This window comes from Theropithecus gelada, chromosome 2, assembly GCF_003255815.1.
Source record: "Theropithecus gelada isolate Dixy chromosome 2, Tgel_1.0, whole genome shotgun sequence".
Classification (NCBI taxonomy): Eukaryota; Metazoa; Chordata; class Mammalia; order Primates; family Cercopithecidae; genus Theropithecus; species Theropithecus gelada.
Window position 1 is genome coordinate 98,887,592 of NC_037669.1, and position 26,796 is coordinate 98,914,387.

The 26,796-nt window shown below is 39.4% G+C and overlaps 1 protein-coding gene and 1 pseudogene across 4 annotated transcripts in view; one reads left to right on the forward strand and one right to left on the reverse strand.

Annotated features, from left to right (window-relative positions):
• ULK4 (unc-51 like kinase 4) overlaps window positions 1–26,796 on the forward strand; it is a 696,865-nt gene that overhangs the window by 474,176 nt on the left and 195,893 nt on the right. For all 4 annotated transcript variants that reach the window (XM_025376619.1, XM_025376622.1, XM_025376621.1 and 1 more), the window contains 2 exons: window positions 13,192–13,358; window positions 20,878–20,976. In XM_025376619.1, the coding sequence (XP_025232404.1) occupies window positions 13,192–13,358; window positions 20,878–20,976 (266 nt within the window). The remainder of the gene's footprint in view (window positions 1–13,191; window positions 13,359–20,877; window positions 20,977–26,796) is intronic.
• On the reverse strand, window positions 615–1,382 carry LOC112618946 (annotated as a pseudogene).

Consider the following 26,796-nt stretch of genomic DNA (forward strand, 5'->3'; position numbering starts at 1 on the left):
TGTTCCATGTGTACTTGAGAAGATTGTATGTTTTGTTGCTGTTGGATGGAATGTTCTGCATATGTCTGTTAGTTCATTGGTCTAAAGTGTTGTTCAAGTCCAGTGTTTTCTTATTAATTTCTGTCTGGATGATTTGTCCATTGCTATAAGTGGGGTAAGTCCCATACTATTCTTGCATTGCAGTCTGTCTCTCCATTTAGATCGTTTAGTATTTGCTTTATATAATTTAGGTGCTCTGATGTTGGGTGCATATATATTTACAGTTGTTATATACTCTTGTTGAATTGACCCTTTTATCATTATATAACATCTTTCTTTGTTTCTTTCCGTAGTTTTGGTTTAAAGTCTGTTTTGTTTAATATAAATAGAAGTATCCCTGCCCTCTTTTCATTTCCCTTTGCATGGAATATCTTTTTCCATTCCTTCACTTTTCAGTTTGTGTGTGTCCTTAAAAGTGAGGTGAGTATCTTGTAGGCAGCTTATAGTTAGGTCTAGTTTTGTGGTCTTTTTGTTGGAGAATTTAATCCATTTACATTCAAGGTGATTATCGATAGGTAAGGACTTCTGTTATTTTTTTTTTTTTTCTGAGTCTGATCTTATTTGTTACTCAAATTTTATTTCTGACTGGATTCAGACTTAGAAGTAGAAGCTCACAGAGACGAAAGTCTGTGTCTCTTTTCAATTTGTTCCTGGTGCTTCTCCTTAGCCTCCTTCATTCTCTTGGCCAAAAGTTAGCGTATTCTGCAACCTCTTCCTTGTTTTTCTTAGTACACTGCTTCTTCAGAGCAATACGCAGCTGTTTGTGCTGCAGGACATGTGGAGTAACAAGACGCTGAATCTTGGGTGCTTTGGTCTTAGGTTTCTTACCTTCTTTGTTTAAGGGCTTTCTTACAACATACTGGCGGACATCATCTTCTTTAGAGAGATAGAAAAGTTTGTGGATTCTGCTAGCTCTTTTGGGGCACAGGTGGTGAGGCACTGTAGTATCAGTCACTCCAGGAATATCCTTCTCTCCTTTTTTTTTTTTTTTTTTTTTTTTTTACAATAACCAAGTTGAGAATACTCAGATTGGCATCCACCATGCAACCATGAACTGATTTTCTCTTTCTTTCTCCCATTCTCCTTGGTCTGTAACAGAAATGTCCCTTACTCAGTAGCAGGCGGATATGGCCATGGGTCAAGACACCCTGCTTCATGGGGAAATCTTGTTTGTCGCTCTTACCACTGATTCAGACCACATAACCCTTCCATTCTTTGCCCAGAACGTCAGCAGCAACTTCTGTGGCCATACGCTTCTCGTAAAAAGTATGAAGTTTGCGTTCATCATCCACTTCAATGAGTTTCTGGCAGCCAGTGGCTGGGAAGGAGATGTTCAGCTTCATCTTGAAGCAGCTGAACGCCTCCGATGCGCCACGGAAAAAAGCAGACTTCTGTTGTTTTATTATTTTATGGTTGTTTTGTTTCTTTCTTCCTCTCTTGTCTTCCTTTGCAGTTTGATGGTTTTCTATAGTGATAGGCTTTGAATCTTTTCTATTTTTGTTTTGTATGGCTACTATACATTTTTATTTTGTGATTACCATGAGACTTACATAGAACATCTTATAACAGTCTGTTTCAAGCTGCTAACTTCTTAACTTTGTATACAGCTTTACAGTTTTATTCTCCTTCATTTTATGTTTTTGATATCAGAATTTACATCATTTTGTAATATGCATTTTTAACAGTTTATTTTAGCTATAGTTATTATTATTAGTTTTTTCCCTTGGAACCCTCATACTAGGAGTAAAACTGCTTTACATTCCACCATTAGAGTTCTAAAGTATCCTGAATATGGCTTTATATTACTTATACCATTGAGTCTTGTGATTTTGTGTGTTTTATGTTATTAGTGGCTTTTGTTCTAACTTAAAGAACTCCCTTTAGCCAGTCATGTAAGGCAGGCCTAGTGGTGATGAATTCTCTTAGCATTTGTTTGGGAAAGTTTTTCTTTTTCATTTTGGAAGGACAATTTTGTTGGGTAAAGTATTCTTGTTTGGCAGCATTTTTTCCTTCAGCCCTTTGAATATATCATCCCACTCTTTCCTGCCCTGCAGGAATTCTGTAAAGAAATCTACTACTGACATTGCATTGGGACTCTCTTGGATGTAATGTGTTTCTTGTTGCTCTCAGCATATTTTCTTCATCTTTGATTTTTCATAATTTGATTATGTGTCCTGGTGAACTCTTCTTTTGGTTTACTTTGATTGAAGACCTCTGTGCTTCCTCTACCTGAATGTTGGCATCTATCCCTAAATTAAAAGAGGTTTTCAGCCATTAGTTCCTTTAAAAATACTTTGGTTTTTTTTTTCTTTCTTTCTTTTTTATTTTTTCTTGAATTCCTCTTATGCAGAGGTTAGGTCTCTTAATGGTATTCCATAATCCTTATAGGTTTTTGTCACTCATATATATTTATTTATTTGCAGCTCTGATTGGGTAATTTCAGATGTTCTATCTTCGAGTTCACTGATTCTTCAGTATGAGGGAGCCTGATGTTGAAGCTTCCTGTTTGCATTTTTCAGTTCAGTATTGTCTCTAGTATTTCTGTTTATAAAATTTGACCGTTTCTTTAGGGTCTGTTGTTGGAGCTTTGTTAGTTTCTTTTGGAGATATCATGATTTCCTGATTCTTTGTAATTCTTGTGTTCTTGCATTGGTGTTTGTGCAGTTGAGGAGATAGCCATCTTTTTAGGCTTTTAAGGTGTTTTTCTTTTTTGGCAGGGATAGACCTTCACTCTTTTGTTTAGCTTTTATTGTAGATGGGCCTGCTTTAATGGCCATGGACAGGAAAGGAAGAGCTTGTTTTGGGCTCTCTAGATGGCTGGGCTGCTGCCTTTGCTCTCAATTTTGATGAGGCAGCTGGCTGGGCTCTTCTATCCGGTGAGACCACTGGTTGATCTCTGGCAATACAGTTGGTCCATCATTGAGCTGGGCCACAGGAGTATATTCTCTGGCCAGATAGTTTTACTATTTGAGTTCATAGTTGAACAGGGTTGCCTGAGAGGGGGCTGTGATGAGGATGCTGATTGGAATGGCTGGGAGCATCTGCTGTGCTCATTAAAAATGCACAGTTGATTTTTGTCTCTCTGTCTAGGCAGGCTCTTGAGGTGAGCTTTGAAGCTTGACTGAGTGCTGTTTAAATTCCTGGGTGTGTCAGATAGAGCCTCTGCTCTTTGTAGAAATTTGCTGTGATGATTGTCTTGCTCCCTGGATGTGAGGCTTTGGGGCAAGGTATGAGGCTGGTCCTGGAGGCTAACTGTGTAGGAATTTAAGCTGGGTAGAACTTTTGATCACTTCTGGAGTGACTAGCTGAGCTTTTCAAGTTGGATGGGCTATTAGCTGGTACCACTGATTGGGCACTGCTGCTGACAGGTACACAAAGCTAACACCATATCTATGTCCTGGTTGCTTTGTACTACACCTGCTTTGTTTCTACCTAATCCCAGTTGGTCTAGTGGTACCATTTTCCCCTGTGTTCTCCATGAGGATAGGAGTGGGCTTTCTGGAAAGTGCTACAGGATGCTAGAGAAGACGGTTGTCCACCTCTGGTTCTCTTTTCCCGCTGTAGAAACCCCAGTCCCTGGAGAATCCTCTCTTTGTGGCACTATGCTAACCTCTGGGAGGAGGAAGGGTGGTATAGTCAAAATAAGACCCTTTATCTTACCTTTTCATGTGGAAAAGGTCCATAAACCACCCAGGTGACTCAGGCTTATTCCCAATTTTGGAGGATTTCACCAAAGTGTTCATATCTTTGGATAGTTGCTGATAGAACTTTCTGTGGAACATGGGGAAACCTAAGACCTCCTATTCTTCTATTTTGCCGACATCCAACTAGACATTCTTGACACCCATTTTCTTTTTAATTCTAGTTATTCCTTGGTATCCATTACTTTACATTGTCATGATTTCTACTCTGTTATATTAGCACCTTTGCCTTCATTTCCTCTGTAAATCCTTGCCCCTGTTTGGGACTTACTCAACCCTCAGTCTTTGACTCTGTTTCTCTCTAAATTTGACTCTCCTTTGGGGAATTTTCTGTTCTCTCTGATCATCTTTTGCTTCTTTTTGTTGTTGTTGTCTTTTAGTTTTAACTGTTACCTAGTTTTTAGGGCTTAATCTCCTTTGAACATTGGCACTTTGAATGCCCCTTTGTTATATCAAACTCAGCATATCTTAAAAGTTAACTTAAAATTACCCAGAAACTGACTTCCCCATTTCTTCTAGTGAGAGTATAGTGCCAGGAACAGAGCAAGTGCTCAGTAAATTTTATTAACCCAGTGAAGACAGCACATACTGCTTCATTTATCTTCCTGAAGCATTCCTCTAGTTTGTGCCAACCTGTTTTTTCTTAGCCCCGCATTTTTGAATTTAAGTATATATGCAGTAAAAGGTACAAATCTTATATTTAGTTTTGAAAAATGTATGCACTGCTATAACCAATAACCCATCAATATATAGAACATTTCTATCACCCTAGAAAGTTCCATCTTCCCCTCTCCTAGAAATAACTTCTGTTCTGACCCCAATCAAGAGAGTAAAGTTTTCTTTAGAACCTTAAATAAATGTGTTCATACAACTTATTTCATAGAATTCTTTACTTTTTGGAATCTGTCTCTCAGCATTTTTTTTTTTTTTTGAGATTCATCTATGTTCTTGTAAAGTTCAGTGTTTGATTTTTTTAGCTGCTGAGTGATATTCCATCATATGATTATATCTTAATTTGTTTAGTCTCCTGTTGATGAACACCTGGGCTATTTCTAGTTTGGGGCTTTTTTTGTTTGTTTGTGACAGAGTCGCACCCTGTCACCCAGGCTGGAGTGCAGTGGTGCAATCTCAGCTCACTAGAGCCTCTGCCTCCTGGGTTCAAACGATTCTCCTGCCTCAGCCTCCCGAGTTGCTGGGATTATAGGCATGTGCCACCACACCCAGCTAATTTTTTGTACTTTTGGTAGAGATGGGGTTTCACCATGTTGGCCAGGCTGGTCTCGAATTCCTGCCTCAAGTGATCTGCCCACTTTGGCCTCCCAAAGTGCTGGGATTACAGGTGTAAGCCATGGTGCCCCACCGTAGTTTGGGGCTGTTTTGAATAAAGCTCTAATGAATCTTTATGTGGACATATGTGTTCATTTTACTTGGATAAATACCTTGGAGTAGGATTTCTGGATAATATGATAAATGTATATTTAAATTTATTTAAAATAAAAATGACAACTGTTTTTTCGTCAGTAATATATGTGAGCCCTGGTTGCTGCACATCATTACTAACATTTTGTGTTAGTTTTTTAGATTTTAATTATTTATATCTATGTGTGGTGATATCCCATTGTGATTTTAATTTGCGTTTCCCTGATGATAGTGATATTGAACACTTTTCATGTACTTATTGACTGCTATACCTTTTGGGAACTGGCTCTTCACATATTTTACCCATTTTTAAAACTTGCATTATTTGTACTTTTATCGAGTTGTGGGAATTGTTTGTATATTCTGGATACAGGTTTTTGGACACAGCCATACACATACACACACACATACATATATATACACATACATATATACACGTGGAGAAAGAGAGAGAAGAATGTTTTCTCCTGTTCTTTGGCTTCCTTATTTATTTTTTAATACTACCTTTTGATTTGTGAAAGCTTTAATTTTTTAATGAAGTCTAATTTATCAATTTTTTAAAATTTTTATTATACTTTAAGTTCTAGGGTACATGTGTACAATGTGCAGGTTTGTTACATATGTATACATGTGCCATGTTGGTGTGCTGCACATATTAACTTTTCAGCATCCATCAACTCGTCATTTACATCAGGTATAACTCCCAATGCCATCCCTTCTCCCTCGCCACTCCCCACATTTGGCCCCGGTGTGTGATGTTCCCCTTCCCGTGTCCAAGTGATCTCATTGTTCAATTCCCACCTATGAGTGAGAACATGTGATGTTTGGTTTTCTGTTCTTGCGATAATTTGCTGAGAATGATGGTTTCCAGCTGCATCATCCATGTCCTTACAAAGGACACGAACTCATCCTTTTTTATGGCTGCATAGTATTCCATGGTGTATATGTGCCACATTTTCTTAATCCAATCTGTCACTGATGGACATTTGGGTTGATTCCAAGTCTTTGCTATTGTGAATAATGCTGCAATAAACATACGTGTGCATGTGTCTTTATAGCAGCATGACTTATAATCCTTTGGGTATATACCCAGTAATGGGATGGCTGGGTCAAATGGTATTTCTTGTTCTAGATCCTTGAGGAATCGCCATACTATTTTCCACAATGGTTGAACTGGTTTACAGTCCCACCAACAGTGTAAAAGTGTTCCTATTTCTCCACATCCTCTCCAGCACCTGTTGTTTCCTGACTTTTTAATGATTGCCATTCTAGCTGGTGTGAGATGGTTATCTCATTGTGGTTTTGATTTGCATTTCTCTGATGGCCAGTGATGATGAGCATTTTTTCATGTGTCTGTTGGCTGTATGAATGTCTTCTTTTGAGAAATGTCTGTTCATATCCTTTGCCCACTTTTTGATGGGGTTGTTTGTTTTTTTCTTGTAAATTTGTTTGAGTTCTTTGTAGGTTCTGGATGTTAGCCCTTGGTCAGATGAGTAGATTGCAAAAATTTTCTCTCATTCTGTAGGTTGCCTGTTCACTCTGATGGTACTTTCTTTTGCTGTGCAGAAGCTCTTTAGTTTAATTAGATCCCATTTGTGAATTTTGGCTTTTGTTGCCGTTGCTTTTGGTGTTTTAGACATGAAGTCCTTGCCCATGCCTATGTCCTGAATGGTATTACCTAGGTTTTCTTCTAGGGTTTTTGTGGTATTAGGTCTAACATTTAAGTCTCTAATCCATCTTGAATTAATTTTCGTATAAGGAGTAAGGAAAGGATCCAGTTTCAGCTTTCTACTTATGGCTAGCCAATTTTCCCAGCACCATTTATTAAATAGGGAATCCTTTCTCCATTTCTTGTTTTTGTCAGGTTTGTCAAAGATCAGATGGCTGTAGATGTGTGGTATTATTTCTGAGGGCTCTGTTTTGTTCCATGGGTCTATATTTCTGTTTTGGTACCAGTACCGTGCTGTTTTGGTTACTGCAGCCTTGTAGTATAGTTTGAAGTCAGGTAGCGTGATGCCTCCAGCTTTGTTCTTTTCACTTAGGATTGCCTTGGCAATGTGGGCTCTTTTTTGGTTCCATATGAATTTTAAAGCAGTTTTTTTCCAATTCTGTGAAGAAAGTCGTTGGTAGCTTAATGGGGATGGCATTGAATCTATAAATTACCTTGGGCAATATGGCCATTTCCACAATATTGATTCTTCCTATCCATGAGCATGGTATGTTCTTCCATTTGTTTGTGTCCTCTTTTATTTCACTGAGCAGTGGTTTGTAGTTCTCCTTGAAGAGGTCCTTGACATCCCTTGTAAGTTGGATTCCTAGGTATTGTATTCTCTTTGAAGCTATTGTGAATGGGAGTTCATTCATGATTTGGCTCTCTGTTTGTCTGTTACTGGTGTATAAGAATGCTTGTGATTTTTGCACATTGATTTTGTATCCTGAGACTTTGCTGAAGTTGCTTATCAGCTTAAGGAGATTTTGGGCTGAGACAATGGGGTTTTCTAAATAAACCATCATGTCGTCTGCAAACAGGGACAATTTGATTTCTTCTTTTCCTAATGAATACCCTTGATTTCTTTCTCTTGCCTGATTGCCCTAGCCAGAACTTCCAACACTATGTTGAATAGGAGTGGTGAGAGAGGGCATCCCTGTCTTGTGCCAGTTTTCAAAGGGAATGCTTCCAGTTTTTGCCCATTCAGTATGATATTGGCTGTGGGTTTGTCATCAATAGCTCTTATTATTTTGAGATACATTCCATCAGCACCCAATTTATTGAGAGTTTTTAGCATGAAGGGCTGTTGAATTTTGTCAAAGGCCTTTTCTGCATCTATTGAGATAATCATGTGGTTCTTGTCTTTGGTTCTGTTTATATGCTGGATTACATTTATTTATTTACGTGTGTTGAACCAGCCTTGCATCCCAGGGATGAAGCCCACTTGATCATGGTGGATAAGCTTTTTGATGTGCTGCTGGATTTGGTTTGCCAGTATTTTATTGAGGATTTTTGCATCAATGTTCATCAGGAATATTCATCTAAAATTCTTTTTTTGTTGTGTCTCTGCCAGGCTTTGGTATCAGGATAATGTTGGCCTCGTGAAATGAGTTAGGGAGGATTCCCTCTTTTTCTATTGATTGGAATAGTTTCAGAAGAAATGGTACCAGCTCCTCCTTGTACCTCTGGTAGAATTCAACTGTGAATCCATCTGGTCCTGGACTTTTTTTGGTTGGTAGGCTATTAATTATTGCCTGAATTTCAGAGCCTACTATTGGTCTATTCGGGGATTCAACTTCTTCCTGGTTTAATCTTGGGAGAGTGTAAATGTCCAGGAAATTATCCATTTCTTCTAGGTTTTCTAGTTTATTTGCATAGAGGTGTTTATAGTATTCTGTGATGGTAGTTTGTATTTCTGTGGGGTCGGTGGTGATATCCCCTTTATCATTTTGTATTGCGTCTATTTGATTCTTCTCTCTCTTCTTCTTTATTAGTCTTCCTAGCAGTCTATCAATTTTGTTGATCTTTTCAAAAAAACAGCTCCTGGATTCACTGACTTTTTGGAGGGTTTTTTGTGTCTGTATCTCCTTCAGTTCTGTTCTGATCTTAGTTATTTCTTGCCTTCTGCTAGCTTTTGAATGTGTTTGCTCTTGCTTCTCTAGTTCTTTTAATTGTGATGTTAGGGTGTCAATTTTAGATCTCTCCTGCTTTGTCTTGTGGGCATTCAGTGCTATAAATTTCTCTCTACACACTGCTTTAAATGTGTCCCAGAGATTCTGGTATGTTGTATCTTTGTTCTCATTGGTTTCAAAGAACATCTTTATTTCTGCCTTCATTTCGTTATGTACCCAGTAGTCATTCAGGAGCAGATCGTTCAGTTTCCATGTAGTTGAGTGGTTTTGATTGAGTTTTCTTAGTCCTGAGTTCTAGTTTGATTGTACTGTGGTCTGAGAGATAGTTTGTTATAATTTCTGTTCTTTTACATTTACTGAGAAGTGCTTTACTTCCAACTATGTGGTCAATTTTGGAATAAGTGTGATGTGGTGCTGAGAAGAATGTATATTCTGTTGATTTGGGGTGGAGAGTTCTGTAGATGTCTCTTAGGTCCGCTTGGTGCAGAATTGAGTTCAATTCCTGGATATCTTTGTTAACTTTCTGTCTCGTTGATCTGTCTAATGTTGACAGTGGGGTGTTGAAGTCTCCCATTATTATTTTATGGGAGTCTAATTCTCTTTGTAAGTCTCTAAGGACTTGCTTTATGAATCTGGGTGCTCCTGTACTGGGTGCATATATATTTAGGATCGTTAGCTCTTCCTGTTGAATTAATCCCTTTACCTTTATGTAATGGCCTTCTTTGTGTCTTTTGATCTTTGATGGTTTAAAGTGTGTTTTATCAGAGACTAGGATTGCAACCACTGCTTTTTTTTTGCTTTCCATTTGCTTGGTAGATCTTCCTCCATCCCTTTACCATCCCTTTATTTTGAGCCTATGTGTGTCTCTGCATGTGAGATGGATCTCCTGAATACAGCAAACTGATGGGTCTTGACTCTTTATCCAATTTGCCAGTCTGTATCTAATTTATCAATTTTTTAAAGACCGGGTATTTTGGGATCCTCAGAAATCTTGCCTACGCCCTAGCTGCAAAATCTTCTCTTACATTTTCTCCTAGAGCCTTTATAATTTTAGCTTGTATGTTTAGATCTATCATTCATCTGAAATTAGGTTTTGTATATTGTGTGAGGTAATGGTCAAGGATCTCTCTTTTTCCCCCCGTTTGGATACTTAGCTTTTCCTTACCCTTTTGTTGAAAAGGATTTTTTTCTGAAGAATTCCTTGTTGAAATTCATTTGACCATGTAATTGTGGGTCTGTTTCTGGACTCTGGCATTAGAAATATCTGCATGAACTCTTTTTTCTTAAAGAGATAGATACTTCCTATCTCTGTTTACTGAATCAGTGACTCAGTAGCAATGAACACCCCGAGTGCTCAGACCATGGTCTCTAAGTACAAATTATCATTGAACGAAACCAGGGCTCCTTGTAGAAGCATCTAATGCCCAGTCAGAGGCAGGAATTCTATAATATGAACTCAGAGCACATTATTATAGCAGAAGCAAGGATACTTTCAAAGAGCTTTTCATGGCCAAAGGTAGAACATATTGAGCATACAAATGAATAGTGACTGAAATCAATTAAAACCCATAATATATATTATTTAAAAATTCAGTATATTCACAATGATGCTGCAAAATGAATGCATTAGTAACTTTTTGTAGTTTCTGTCTTTCTCTACCTTTCCCACTTCACACCTTGTTTATCTTTTGTAATTGCTAACACTCCAAAATCATTGTTCTGAAAGTGGCAAATGACAGGAAAGAGTAAACATTTATCTTGCCTTTCCTTTTCAAAATAAGAACCCTTGAATCCATGGATCAGTTTTAGCATCACTAAGACAAATGGTGTATCTTTCTGAATAAGATGCAACAGGAAATCCAGAGAACCCAGCCCCAGGTATTATTGCCATAGGAATTGAACCTGAATTAAATCAAGTCTCTAGGTGCAATTACCAATTTACAGGACATGTAGGGATATAGGAACAATTCAATGAGAAAATCTACAAGAAAACTGTTCTAATTTATCTGACAAATAAGTGGCATAAAAAATTGTAAGTAGAGGAAGGATTTTTAGACATTAAAGGAGACTTAAGGTCCATGACCAAATGGAATTTGCGGAGCTGCTTTGCATCCTGATTCATAGAAACTAATTGTAAAAGATAGTTTGGAGACAGTTGAGGAGTATATTAAAAATACATTACTTTTTAAAAGTGGCAATGGTATTATAGTTAAAAACAAGTCTTTATCTGTTATAGTATACAGAAGCATTTACAGGAGAAATAAGATTTTTTCTGGTATTTGCTTTAAAATGCTTTTGAAAAGACAGATAAAATAGACACAATATTGATATTGTTGAAAAGGGTGATGAAGGTTCATTTTGCTGAACTGTCTCATGACTTTGTTTTCATAATAAAAAATTTAAACATGAAAAACATGCATTTTGACCCTGAAGTGAAAGTTCTGGCTATGAAGAACACTGAAAATATGCCTGAGATCAGCTTCTTAAAATCATATTAATGGGTTTTGCTGGCGTTATCACTGTTGTGAAGAAATATTTTTATCTCATACTTCATTTCTAATCTTATCTGAGAACCTTCCCTTGGGAGCTGATGACTTCAGTGTGTAAAATCAGAGCTTGGCATTTGTTTCCTGTTTTTTACACAGTAGACTGGAAATACTTTCTGTCCCAGCAGGCATTTGATTGCATTCATTCTTTGCACTCCTTCCTTGAAGACTGAATGAAGATCAAGAAGAACATTGATGCCCACTTGCTGTTTACTCTGAAGTAAGCAGTATGTAGATGGGTGCTCTGGGGCCCACCTCTGCCTCCTAAAGAACCGTATCCTTCTTTGTGGCTCACAGAGCTGGACTCCACCAGCACTCACCCCTTTTACCTTTGACTGTCTATGTGACATGTCACAAAGTCATCAGGAACTCCCAAATGAAAAACCTGTTCTCTTGCAGTGTATATTTACCAAATACTGTGTTTTCAAGCCCTGCTAGTCTGTCTACAGCTCACAGATGCCAAGTGCTGATTCCTAGCCTGTACATGGATGATGCATTGTAACTCTAAGGGGAATGTCTGCTGGTGCAGTGCACATGCTGTAATAATTGCTTTTCTGCAGTATGTATCATTGATGGTATGGGTTATCAGACCTTGTCATTTGATAAGCAAATTTTGACAATAATTCATTCTACTTTCAAGTGTGTTTATTTTCAGCCTTGAAACTCAGTTTTGTTTTTGTTTTTATAAGTGTCTTAGCAGTCGTGTGAGACTTATACCTTTTTTTTTTTTTTTGCCACAGGAGGTATAACTTTGAATGATGTGTCTATCATTCTATGTCACTGCCTTTAGTGACAAAATTAGTTCACTTTTGTAATCTGATAATTTTGTGATAATTTTGCATTTGTCAGGAAGACTGTATTGTTTTGCTGGAAGTGACAAGGTGCACTGTATGGAAGAGACGCCAAAACTTATATGGCTATGCTTAGTTGAGTTTCCATTCAGTTGATCATCTGGATTAGGGACAAGTAGATTGCAGGTCCAATAAAATATAGCTTTTAATACACATCAAACTTCCTTGCCATGCTTTTCCCCCATCTGTGTGTGTAAAATATTTATCTTAGAATGTTCACTTTTTTTTTTAAGAACATCTGAATTTATGCTCTACTAGTCCCAAATTTCTCATTCATCATTTAGGTTTATAACATTATTTCATGTTGTAATTTCACTTTTGTTGTATTTCATTTTTGTGAATTCAAAGGGTAACACTATATAATAGAATAAAACTGTCAATTTAAATGTAAACAATAACACCCCAAAATGTGAAAATGTATTTATTATAACAGACTGTATCAAACTAAACATCAGTAAAGAGCAACCACACTGTTAATATGAGGTTTGCAGAGACAAAGGGATGGCGCCTGGTAATTTCTAAATTTCAAATTTCTTATAATTAATCTTACATTTTTGGAATGCATTATTGAAACCACCCAGTTGCTAGACAGACCAGACCACTGGGTCCACTGTGGCCCTTGATCATGCACTAAAGAAAACTGCCTTCAAACAAGAATCTGGGGACAGTTGCTTTCCTTCAGTGTCAGGGAGTCCTCAGACTCTGTGAAGCCTGCCTATGTAGGATGGTGTTTCTCAAGCTGTGGATTGGAACCTTTGCATCAAAATCACTTGGGGAACTTCTTTAACAAGTATTTTCCTAAGCCCCATCCCTGACTCCTTAGCAGACTCTCTGGGAGTGAGGCCTGGAAACCTGCATTTTAAACAACTTTCCTTAGTGAATCTGATAAGAGTACAGTTTAAGTATTGCGTAGGGTTTATGCAACATCGAGCCAGAATGCCTCTCTTTTTGGTTCATATGACACATTTGTGTACTTAATGATGAGGTTTTTTTCTTTTCCTTTTTTGCCCTCAGGACTTGTCAGTCACATCTGTAACCTGCTCACTGAAACTGCCACACTATGCTTGGATGTGGACAATAAAAACAACAATGAAATGGCAGCTGCACTGCTCTTTTCCCTGCTTGATATTTTGCACAGTATGCTGACCTATACCTCCGGTATTGTACGGCTGGCTTTGCAGGTAGAGGATCTGTTTTCCTGTGTCTTGAGCAGCCCTACTCCATTTCATGCTTCCCTTTCATTCTCTTCTTTCTTATCTCCCTCTATTGTGTCTTTACTTATTTAAAAGAACGTGTCATTCTATAGGGAGTGTCTTCCGAAGAGTCATCTTTGGGTGACCAATGTCAAGAACAGAGAATTTGATCAAAATCTTCAGGGAAAGAAGGAGAGGCCTACTACTAAGCAAAGACTTAGCAAGCATTAGCTGGGAAACCACTCCTGACCAAGGAGAGCATTTGCCTTAGGCACAATCCTATTTTGGCCAAGTAGTTTGCAGCCTTTCATGTACTGAGGTGGCTCTCCAGTTCCCCCTTAGCAGGATAGGTCAGCTTTCTAGGAATAATGGATTGAGGGTTTGTGTACATACACATGCATATGTGTGTTTGTAGACACATATACATACATATATAACTCATAAGCTCAACTTGCTTTCCCTTATGGCTGATACCATGGACTTGTGAGATGGTTTTGAGGAATAGAGGTGTATTCAGTGGCTATGGAAAAAGCCAATTAGCCATAAACTGTAACCTGTGTTTACTTAGCATCATACTGTAAGGCAGGAAGGAGATGTGGTTTTATAGAGTACTTTCCTATGCCTGTTTTATTTAATGCTCTAACCAATGGAGTCAGCTGATATTTAGATCAAGTGGCAGGGCCAATGTGAATTTATTGTTATATTTAAAATCCTGATACAATTGCAAAAGATGTATATCAAATGGTAGCATCCAAGCTTGGATAGACGCAGAAGCTAAAGTTGAAACCAAACTGTTTTGATACCTTGCCAAAGTCACAGTAGCAGAGCCAAGGATGAATCCCTAGACCCCAGGATAGCCTCTGTTATTCATCATTATGATAAATGGTATCTTTTATCCACAGTTAAGCTGGTCAAGTATTTAGCTTGTCTAATGTGATTTAATAAATCCAAGATCCCCTCAACAAATATTACTAGTTACTAAGTATTTAACCCAAACTGTAAAGCCAGTAGATTAATTAAAAAGCCATGGCCTTTGAATTACCTAGCTGCTTTTATTAGCTCATTTATAAGAATTCCAGATTAACAGTAAATAATTGTTATATACTTAAATAATCCCTAATTGTGTATTTCTCCTATTTTTTTCCTCTCTGTTCTAGTAAGTTTCTCTTCAGAGAATATGGTTTCTTATTTCAGTTTCCATAGTGGTAGTTTTTTGTAATTCTTGGAGATGTAGTTGATAGTTACTCTTACAGGATACTTTGATGATAATCTGTAAAAGATTTTCTTGTAAATTATAGATGAAAAAAAAAGGATCAGAAGTTAAAAATCTTCAGAACAATAGAAATTCTGTTTTTTACTATAAGTGATTAGGTAGATATTCAGGGATGTTTTAAAAGGAAACTCCTTAATACAAAATATTTTTGAATTTTCTATTTCCAACTTGCTAGTTTCCCAGTAGATCACTGCTTTTTATTGTTTTCATAGTCTTCAACACCACTGTACATTTTACTGCTATCATTTTTCTAAATCATCTCTCATAATATCTGCCATGTATTGCTTTTGGCCTTGACCACTGACTTTGATCTCCATGACACCTGGTGTCAATATGAAGGAGGAGTCGTCCTTGAGGCTGAATTAGGTGAAAGAGTTGAGAAAAGAAATGGAATGTGAATCAAAGACATATCTGCCTTGAAACACTGAGCCATAAGTACTTTCCAAAACCCTAAGTCACCCCTTCCATTTATAGACATACTTCTCACACTGGAGATTCTTCTGCACTTGAAACCTATGTCTACTTCTAATAGGAGCTTCTTTAAAGTAGAAGAATTGAGAGAGGCCCATGTTTAAAATTATAATGATGCTTAGATTCACAAAAGCATTTTTCCAGGGAGGAGAGTGGTATGATGCAAGTATGTGTATTGGGGAGCAAAGGCAGGCATGTGTCAGAATCTCCATCAGAAGTTCAGTCCCTACCCACTACCTTCCCCGTGATTTAGAACTGGTCCCTGTTCACCTCTGAATGTTATGTGTGAAAGATTATAGAGACAGAGACAAAGTGCCTGAGACTCACTGGTGTGGTGGGGACATGTGGGTCATGCAGGTTGGAATGCCTTAGATTCAAATCCCAGACATACCACCACCTGTATGACCTCGGGCAAGTTACTGCACCTGAGTATCAGGTTCCTCATCTGGAAGGTAGGTGTGATCACCACTCTGCTGGGTGGTTGTGAGACTTCAATGGGAGAATAAAATATATATAATTATATATAGATGTAAAGTGGCATACATATACCTGGCCCAGTGAAGGTGACCAATAAGTGGTTACTGTATCATGAACAGCAACAAGAAGAAAGGTTCTTCCTTTCTTGTTTACAGGGGGCCTCCTGTGGGCCATGACTTTCTCATTTCTACGTCCTGGTGCATGGAAGAGCACTCAGTTCATATTTACTGACTTTAACTCCTAGCAGGCTTATGAGTTATTTTGTACTTATGAGCCTAGCATAGGGCTAGGCACCTGTACTTTCAGCAGGAATCTAGGGAGAAAGGATGTTAGCTCTCAGGAAGCTTACAGGTTAATAGAGAAGACTGTCAACATACAAATAATGAAGCAAGTCTTCATCTTATTGCATGTGTGAAAATGCAGCCATTGAAAGGTATTACATGCTGCAGAATGAATAATGAGGCAGGGGATGAAACCCAATTTTGAGATTAGGGAGGGCTTTTCTAGGGAAGACAAATATTTATTATTCTAATTCAGGTCACCTGACTTTCCATTCTGGGCCTTGTTGATCCTTTCTGAGGTGGTTTGGGGAAGCTTTTTACATCACCCTCCTGATAGTAGGACCATTAAACTGCTGTTGATTTGCAGATACATCAGTATTGTTGAAAGACCGTAACGTGGCTACTGAGTCTTTCTTAGTCTCACATACACATAAAGGCTATCCGTGATTGGGGGCTATTTTGGGGGGCTGTCTATTTTTAGCATCTCTTATAATTATCCAATCTGATTCCTTCATGGCCTTCCCCTTGTTGGCCTTCACCATGAGCTACCCTCTGCCTGGTTGTTGAATGCGGTTGAGATTTTTCTGTCATAGCCCATAGTCCTGATAGTTTCTCCCTTCCTTTGAAAACTTCAGTGACACCTCATTATCTATAACTTTCCAACTCCTTGCCAAGACATTCAAAGGCTTATACAATCGAGCCCCAGGGTACCTTCCCAGCCCATCTGCCTGACCTCCATGCTGCCCATACCCCAACCAGACAGTTCGTTGCACTGCCATCTTGTAAATGGATGCTGTGCTTTGTCACTCCTGTGCCTTTCCTCATGAAATTTCCACATGTGAAATATCTGCACTCCATATGACTCCTAGTAGACCCCGTCCCCACCATCCGAGTGATGAAGTCAGTTGTGACATTATCCTACTTCCCTCCTTCACCCAAACTTTATTTCTACCTCTATTATAGCAGTTTTCGTATTCTGCCTTAGCACAGTTATTTGGAACTTGTCATCTTTGTAGTTAAACCATGAGATCCTAGAGAATAGGGATTGAATCATATTCATCTTTGCATTGCGGACGTGCAACGTGATGGTATTTGGGGAGCACAGTAAGTGTTGAATTGAATTGATTGGAGCCACACCATTGACAGTTATGCTCCACTGTGTGCTAAAACCTGCTGGAGATATAAAGACAGGAACTGGGTTGGGCATGGTGACTCATGCTTATAATTCCAGCCCTTTGGGAGAGGCCCGGGTGGGCAGATCACATGAGGTCAGGAGTTCAAGACTAGCCCAGCCAACATGGTGAAACCTCGTCTCTACTAAAAATAAAAAAATAAAAAAATAAATTAGCCAGGCGTGGTGGCACACACCTGTAGTCCTAGCTACTCGGGAGACTGAAGCAGGAGAATCACTTGATGAACCTGGGAGGCGGAGATTTCAGTGAACTGAGATCATGCCACTGCACTCCAGCCTGGGTGACAGAGCAAGACTCCATCTCAAAAAATAAAAATAAAGGCTGGGCGTGATGGCTGACACCTGTAATCCCAGCACTGTGGGAGTCTGAGGCAGGCGGATCATGAGGTCCGAAGTTTGAGAACAGCCTGGCCAACATGGTGAAACCCCATCTCTACTAAAAATGCAAACATTAGCCCGGTGTGCTGGTGGGGACCTGTAATCCCAGCTATGTGGGAGACTGAGGCATGAGAATTGCTTGAACCCAGGGGGCAGAGGTTGCAGTAAGCCGAGATCGTGCCACTGCACTCCAGCCTGGACGACAGAGCAGGACTCCATCTCAAAAAAATAAATAAAATAAGACAGGAACTACTTGAGGAATTAACTGTCTCTTGTTCTTTATAGATGCCTTACCTCTGTGTATATTTAGCAGACCTCTATTGATTATCTACTTCTGTGTGCTAGATCCGTGTAGCAATGCTAGATGTAAGAGAATTGTATTATACATGGCCTTTTTTTTTTTTGATGCTGGGAAGCTGTCTTCTGTTATCTCATTTTAGGTAATGCTGTATTGCTATTTAATGTTAAATATGACTCAGAAATTGACAGGCCACCCGCCTTGGCCTCCCAAAGTGCTGGAATTGCAAGCATGAGCCACCACACCCAGCCCAGTTCCTGTCTTATATCTCCAGCAGGTTTTAGCACACAGTGGAGCGTAACTGTCAGTGGTGTGGCTCGGATCAATTTGACACTCACTGTGCTCCCCAAACACCGTCATGTCGCACATTCGCGATGCAAAGGTGAATATGATTCAGTCCCCACCCTCTAGGATCTCACAGTTTAACTAAAAGGATGACAAGTTTCAAAGGAATGTCCACTTTTTCAGTTTGATACGTTTAAGGCTACTAAATGTATACTTCTACCTAAAGTTCTTCTTTGAAGTCAATATTCATATACCTAGCAGCTTGCTCAATATGACCACTAGAATTCCCCATAGACCAAAGCCAAACTCAAGATCTACCCCCCAAATCCATTTCCCTGCCAGCAAGCGCTGCCCCACTCACCCTGCCATGCAAACCAGAAACCTGGGAGGCATTCTTGAAATTTCCCTCTTTTTTATATCCCACATCTAATCTGTCACCAAATCATGTAGATTTTACCATACATATCCAACTCATCCAATTGCCTCTCTCCAACCCTGTTGCTACCACCCTCACCCAGGCTAGCTTCCTCTCTTGCCTAGGCTATAACAGCTAGGGGATTGCTAGGAGTGGGGTAAGTTCACACACAGCAATGACAAAAGGGAGTGAGTTCTGGAAAGGGGTCAGTGGGACCAGAGGCAAAATCAGAGGACCTGGATGGAACAGACAGTCATGATGTGGTGACAGGGACACCGGCCCTGTACAGGATGCACACAAAGGGTGGGAAATCCAGGCGTTGGGAGGCCGACATGAGGGAGTGTGATGTTGTGGAATTGGAGAGAGGCTGAGAGACAAGACGGGCCTAGGCCTTTGCATTTGATTCTGGGGGCTTCAGTGTTTATGGCTGCATCCAGGCAGATGTCCTTTTGTTGCACAGAGCTTCCTTTGTGGGCCAGTACTCTTGTGGGGAGAGTGGAATTTCTAATGTCTTTCTTTTGTGCCACCTCTCTGTTGTGCAAAGCTGTAGCATTCTCTTTCTTCTGGAACTCTTGGCAACTTTGCAAGGAGGTGGCCACATGAGTACCGGTAGGCTGGATCGATGTTTCTTGGCGACTATGACGTATGACTATGTAGATCTTGGAGGATCTGGAGGACTGGGACGTCCTGGTGGAAAAAGTCCCACAGTGTTTCTTGTGTTGTGGCCCCATTTCCTTGCTTATATGGGTTTGGAAAGGAGGCACCAGACCCCTCACTGCTGCCTCATTGCTGATTTGCAAGACTGCCTTATCTCTCCCAGGAGGAAATCAATGTGCTCTAAGGGGTAATGTGGTGATATTCCATGTCAGATAATGTTTCAGAGGGCAAGGGATCAACGGCCGAGATTTGGAAAGGTTCGGGCCTCTTGAATAGTGCTGCACATTTGTTTCCTGAAAGGAAATTCTCCGCTTCTGATAAAGTCAGTCAGGGAAGTGAGAGGCAAGCTCCAAGCTAATGATGACCCTTGTTCTCCTCACCTGTTGAGATGTGCAGGTTATTAAAAGACAGGTGTCTGATGTGCAGGTTGTTAAAAGACAGGTGTCCGATTTTCAGTCAAGTTCTTCTGAACCAAAGAAAACAGGCAACTGAAATTCTGTCCATAGGCCAGAAGTGCAGAAGGAAACAAGGCATTTATGAGAAGGGCCCTGGAGTCCAGGTGAATGACTCAAGGCAGGGCAGCCTCTGGCCTGCTCTGTAGGCTCTGGCAAAGGTCATTATTGAAAAGTGGTTTTGTTTCTTCTGAGTAAAAGTGAAAACAGAGAGGAAGAGTGTATACGTATTATAGCAAATGCAAAAAATAATCCGTACCATTTTTCAATATAAAATTATTCATCTCTGTGATAGAAGTCTCCTTTGGAACTAGACAATTCTATAAAACCCCTGGGAGAAGACACACAATGTAAAAACCACTCACTCGTTTATTTTCATTGCCATTTAAGTCTACACATTCACAGGAATGTAGACCTGTATTTGAAGCCTATTCATGCAGTGATATGTTGGACAAATATTCTAGATGTTATTTGAGCATATGTATGCAATATAGAGAAGGAAAGCACAGCAGAATGCACTTGGTATGTATCATAATGTTCATAAACATGCTCAGAGGAGATTAGCATTTGTGACTTGGAGTCAGCCTGGGTTTGGTCCTCTGGCTTTGTCATCCATTGTCTGTGAGATGTTAGACAAACGACCCAGCTTCTCTAAAGTTCAGTTTTCTTCAGCACCTGGTCTCAGGATGGTTAAGATAAAGCACTTTTGGCTGCGCTCGGTGGTTCACATCTGTAATGCCAGCATTTTGGGAGGCTGTGATGGGTGGATCATGTAAAGTCAGGAGTTAGAGACCAGCCTGGCCAACATGGCAAAACCCCGTCTCTACTAAAAATACAAAAACTAGCGAGGCATGGTAGAAAGAGCCTGTAATCTTAGCTACTTGGGAGGCTGAGTCAGGAGAATCGCTTGAACCCAGGAGGCAGGGGTTGCAGTGAGCTGAGACCCTGCCACTGCACTGCAGCCTGGGTGACAGAGCGAGACTCCATCTAAAAAAAAAAAAAAAAAAAGATTAAGTCCTTCCCCACTGCAATGTATGGGACATCACCATTATTCCTCGAGCAGCAGCAACCATTGTAATTGCTTTATCTATGTGCTGTACAGAGGTCAGCCTCTGTAGCCTGAGCTGGTGGCAGTGGCAATAGCTACACTCCTTGTGTCATAACAAAGCATAGTATCTCTTCTGGGGCCTCCATCTATTCCATCCTTGGGAACCGAGGTAGAATGCTTCCCCAGCCCCTTGTGTCTGCCAGACAGAGTGGTCCTGTTTCCTTTAGCCAAGCTGACTAATCACCGAGACTGTCTTTCATTTCTCTTCTCCCTGTTCCAGGCCCAGAAGTCTGGCTCAGGAGAGGACACTCAGGCTGCAGAAGACCTGCTGCTGCTCGGCAAACCTTTGACAGACCTGATTAGCCTGCTCATTCCGCTGGTAAGAGCTCACCTGTATGTCTTTTGGAGCATTACTGAAGTTGAAGTAATTGTATTTGAATTTCATGATCCCTTGAGTTTCTGTGTTATTTTCATTCCCTTCAAAACTAGAGCCAAAAGAACTTTCAGAAGATTATTTGGCCTGGAAAACTAAATCTCTACTTTATTTTAAAACCAGGTGGCTTATTTATTTAAATAGATGTTTAGGTAAGGCAAAATCTCAAAAAACTGAAATCTAATTACTTTCTTAATGAATGTGAGGTAAAAAATTCAACAAATGAATTCTAAGAAGAAAGAAGAAATTGCTATGGGAATCAATTTCTTTTCAAAAAGATATTTTAGAGTTTGACTTGGCATGCAGGACTCCCCGAGAAATGCAAAAGCACAGACACAGACCTAGGGCACACCCCCTCAATCTCAATAGAAATGGAATGAAATAAGCAAAATTAAATAAAAACAGGTAAGACTATACAAGACCATTGAATATACAAAAAGAGCTCGACAGAAATTCAGAGTTTGGACGTATTAAACAGTTTTAGCCTAGCACTTTGGGAAACCGAGGTGAGTGAATCATTTGAGTCGGTCCAGCCTGGCCAATATGGTGAAACCCCGTCTCTACTAAAAATAAAAAAAAATTAGTCCGGCGTGGTGGTGCACACCTGTAATTCCAGCTACTCGGGAGACTGAGACAGGAGAATCACTTGAAACTGGGAGGCAGAGGTTGCAGTGAGCCAAAATGATGCCACTTCACTCCAGCCTGGGTGAAAAAGCAAGACTCCATCTCAAAAAATAAAAAAATTTAAAGAACTGTTTTAAACATATAATTTCACTGCCTACAAAACTTCCCAGTCTTTTAAAATCAAATTATTGTTCCTAATTAATTTTAACTTTATATTTTTGCCAATTCTATCATCTTTAAAAATTTTTTTTCATTTTTTTTTTTGAGACAAAGTCTCGCTCTCTTGCCCAGGCTGGAGTGAGGTGACATGATCTCAGCTCACTGCAACCTCCACCTACCAGGTTCAAGCAATTCTCCTGCCTCAGTCTCCCAAGCAGCTGGGATTACAGGCACCCACCACCATGCCTGGCTAATTTTTGTATTTTTAGTAGAGACAGGGTTTCACCATGTTGTCCAGGCCGGTCTCAAATTCCTGATTTCAAGTGATCTGCCCGCCTCGGTCTCCCAAAGTGCTGGGACTACAGGTGTGAGCCACCACGCCCAGCCTAATTTTATCATCTTTCTAGTTAAGAACATCTAGTTGCCCTTTCTTAAATGGAATTTTTCTATGATATCCATGTTCCATGGAATTATAAGTTAGAAACTACATGGAAGATGAAATATGAGAAATAAAGTGGAGTGAACAATAACAGTAATGATGCAAGACAGTATTGCATGCAGAGTTCATGGGCATGGGCTCAGCTTAGCTCTGCCACTTACCAGCTATGTGACTTTGGACAAATATTAAGTAATAATATTGCTTAATTTTTTTTTTTTTTTTTTTTTTTTTTTTTTTTTTTTTTTTTTTTTTTTGAGACGGAGTCTTGCTCTGTCACCCAGGCTGGAGTGCAGTGGCCGGATCTCAGCTCACTGCAAGCTCCTCCTCTCGGGTTCACGCCATTCTCCTGCCTCAGCCTCCCGAGTAGCTGGGACTACAGGCACCTGCCACTTCGCCCGGCTAGTTTTTTGTATTTTTTAGTAGAGACGGGGTTTCACCGTTTTAGCCAGGATGGTCTCGATCTCCTGACCTCATGATCCGCCCGTCTCGGCCTCCCAAAGTGCTGGGATTACAGGCTTGAGCCACCGCGCCCGGCCATTGCTTAATTTATTGATGCCACAGTTTCTTCATCTATAAAATGAAGTTAGTAATGCTAATGAGATCATGAAATTATTTTGAGGATTAAATGAACAGTACCTGGCATATAGTATATGCTCAACAAATGTAGCTCTATAAAAATTGATACAGGCCAGGTGTGATGGCTTATGCCTGCAATCTTGGCACTTTGGGAAGTCGAGATGGGAGAATCAACTGGGTCCTGGTATTTGAGACTAGCCTAGGCAACATAGCAGGACTCCGTCTCTATAAAAATGTTTAAAATTTGGCCAGGTGTGGTGGTGCACACCTGTAGTTCTAGCTACTTGGGAGGCTGAGGCTTGAGGATTGCTTGAGCCCAGGAGTGTTAGGCCACAGCCAGCAATGATGACGCCACTGCACTGTAGCCTGGGCAAAAGAGTGAAACAGTGAGACCCTGTCTCAAAAAAAAATTAAATTAAATTAAATTAAATTTAATTTAAAAAAATTTAAAAAATACACAATTTCACCACTGTTAACCAGTGTTGACAATGAGCTAGATTCTATTAGTGCTTTACCTTTGATCTTATTTAGCCCTTCTTTCCTTATGACATAGGCCCATCCTTACCTTCCAAATAAGTACCCCAAAGGTTAGAAAGGATAAAAATACAAGAGAGCTCAGTGTCTGAACTCAATGTCTACAATTTCCCTACCACCATTCTCCTTGGCCTCTGGATTAACTGCAAACACGCTAAACTCTTAACTTTATTCCATATTCGGGAATAGTCTCACTGAAATACAATGTTTTGATTCAAAAGCCATTCTGTTTTGGCTGTTTTTAAGTTTTGGAGGTCTTCATGAATGGAAGATATTCCTAGCTCAAACATGGAGTCATTTCCAGATGCATTTTTCATAGCTTAAGATGCTCTGAATGGAGGCTACTTTTTGCCTTTTTATCCCAAGGATGATGGCCTTTTTGTCCATTTGTGACAAACACATAAATGGACAAAAATGCTTGTAGACTTCACAAAGCATTTTTGTTTAGGAAGCACAAAATATTTTACACTTCTATTTTATGTAGTTATATCTAATTAGCAGAGTTAATTAGGAAATAGAAATGATTATGTCTTCAAAATACGAGGAACACCAACACAGAATGGCTCTGATGAACCTGGGTTTGCTTATATTCCTTGTAACAGCTGCCCTGATGACACTGTTTAATTGCTGGGTTTGAGTGATTGGATTTAACTCTCAGTAGAAAGAGAGTAGATACTCCCATCTGCTCTCCTGGAGGAATCTGCTTCTTTCAGAATTGTTTGTTGAACAGGTGTCTATTCCAGATAATCTAACAACCCAAATACTGTAGGCCATAATGAAGAATCCCTGGATGGAGCAGTAGTTGAAACTTGAAATGCAGACTTAATTATCTACCCTGGAGTGGCCTAGGTGCTGCCTGGGGAGCTTTCTGGAGGTTCTGAAGTAGATGAAGAGCAGAGAACCCGGAACTTGGAACAGATAGGTGGCTCTCTGTAGGCCACAGAGGTCTGTTAAATAGGGCAGTATGTGTCTACCAAGTTCAAAATCAGAAGGTTCCCCAGAAGGCTGACTTTCGGAATTCCAGTAATCAGGGAGGAAGGTGAGTATAGAACATAAAATGTGAAGGTTTTTGTTGGTATTTGAGGATTTTGCATTTAAATATTTATTAGCATGCTTTATGTATTCTTCTCTCACTATTCTTCTTCTGTTTTTTATAAAATTTAAACACAAGAGGGTACCACCTTGGGCTCTATGTTTAGGCTGAGACACCTTCCCTTTTTATTTTTAATTCCTTGGTATTACATTGAATCACATAAAATTGCCAATATCCGACCATTTGGGGCCTACAAAAGTAGCAGTTTCATTTGGTTCAACCTTATATTAGGAATATGACAATTTATTGGTCTGTACTACCAATAGTTCCTGAAATTCGTATAGCACTTTTTTTGTACATGGTACTATCTAATTACTTGAATTGGAATATTATACGATTCTGGCCAGAGGTTGCCAGGAGCTGTGGATTTTGAGTCAGAAATCCAAGAGTGAATGTCTGGCTCTGCTGCTGCCCGGCTGTGTGATCTTGGATGGGGCACTCTTTGTCTCTGAGCCTGAGGATTAAATGAGATGATACCTGGGAGAAATGATCAAGTGTCATTTCTTGAAAATTTCCCCTTTGATCACATATTATATCTGATTTTTAGCCTTATCCTCTGCTTGCTTTGATTTGTTGGAATAGTCTGTTCTGCCCTCATAAAGTGCTCCTTTTGTCTCTCTCCCCCAGCGAACCTCTGATGCTACCCCTCTGCTCAGTTTAGGATTCTTTATAAGATGATTCTTGGAACCTTCTTTATAGACATCCTCCCTTGTGTTTGGATGTTCCTCCCAAAGGCTCCCTCTTGTTCCCTGTTTTTTTCCAGATCGTCCTCTGGTTTCTTACCTTGAATATTTACATATATAAAAACACAGGGTCCAGTTTCCTTGAATACTACCCACTGCTTTGAGGTCTTCCTGCCTTTCTCCTGGAGTTCTACTGGAGCTGCAGCTTTCACTGCCCTGCTTAGAGCCCTGCAGCCCAATGGTGATGCCACCCAGTGTTCAGGGCAGGTGATTACCCAAGGAATAAAATTGTCCTCTGAGAGGTTTTTCCCAGCTCTTTGTGATACTGAACTCCTGTTACTTGTAACTTGATCATAGTTAGGTTCTAGTGTATTGACTAGACGTATGCCTAATGTGTGTGGGCTGCATTGTGTACAATATATACACATTTATCATTGGAACCATTAGGTTTAAAAATGGCCCCTGACAAGAACACTGCCATATGTCTTCTCTGGGCAAGATTAACACACGTTTATAGCTGTGTATAAAGTGAAGAAAAATAGTAATAAGGCTATTGAGGACCTAAACTAGAGCACATACAGACCAAAGATAAATTTTACAGTGGTTGTTAAAAAATGTAATAGGTTACGGAATGAGGTGCTGGAATTGCTTTCCCGTAGGGAAAAATAAACATACTTTCAGTTTTCATCTGACTTGGATAATTTTGGAAGCATTTGGCCTAAAGGCAACAGAATGAACTTGTTAGCTTTTGAGGTTTTTTTCCAGATATGGTCCTATGAAAGTAAACCTACTTATCCTTAAGAGAATATGAAACCTGTCAACCTATAATTTATGACCTGTATTTATAATATACACTGTAGGAGAGCCATAGTGAAATGTTTATATAAGACGGTGATTCTAAGTCTGTTTTGACAATCTGATTATTCTTGATTATCTTACCATAAAAATGCCTAGACTTGCTTATATGCAGCGTTCTGCACGCAGTTCACAATTTCAGGGGGAACTTCAAACCCTCAGTTGGTAACCATAGTATAAGATATGGCTAATATAGGATATAATAAGTTGACTGTGTCTCCTGAAGGAAAGGTAAAGCATGGTTATTGTTTGACCAAAGTGTTTTATTACTGGAAAAAAGAAAATGAGAAGCCAAACTATATATTCTAGATAAGTGTTTAAATTAGATAGTTAATTATGATAAGAAATTATGCTACAGCCTGCTTGTCCCTCAATTAAAATAGATATTTCCAAATTTACAGGAGGTATTATTTTAAAAATATTCTTTATTATATATCAAAGGTGCCAGTATTTAGACTAATTTATATCATTCTGTTTATTTCACCTGAATCATGTGTGCCTTTTTTGGCCACTGAAAAGATGTTCCTCGACAGTCCATTTAGGACCCAGTCCTCACCTGGTATCAGTGTGGTTATGCTAGGTAACTGGGAGACCAAGCTGTCACCTGAACATCTAATGATTCTTATCATGTTTCTGAGATCACTGTGCCAGTTTTAAAAATAGGTAAATTAACATAAAAATAAATTAAAAATAAAACACAATGTAGGAAAAGTCCATTTCTGTTTTCCATTTTTATTACTAAATTTCTTCCTTTCACAAAGTATATGAGCAGATTTTTCTTTTCAAATGGTGGTGGACTTGTA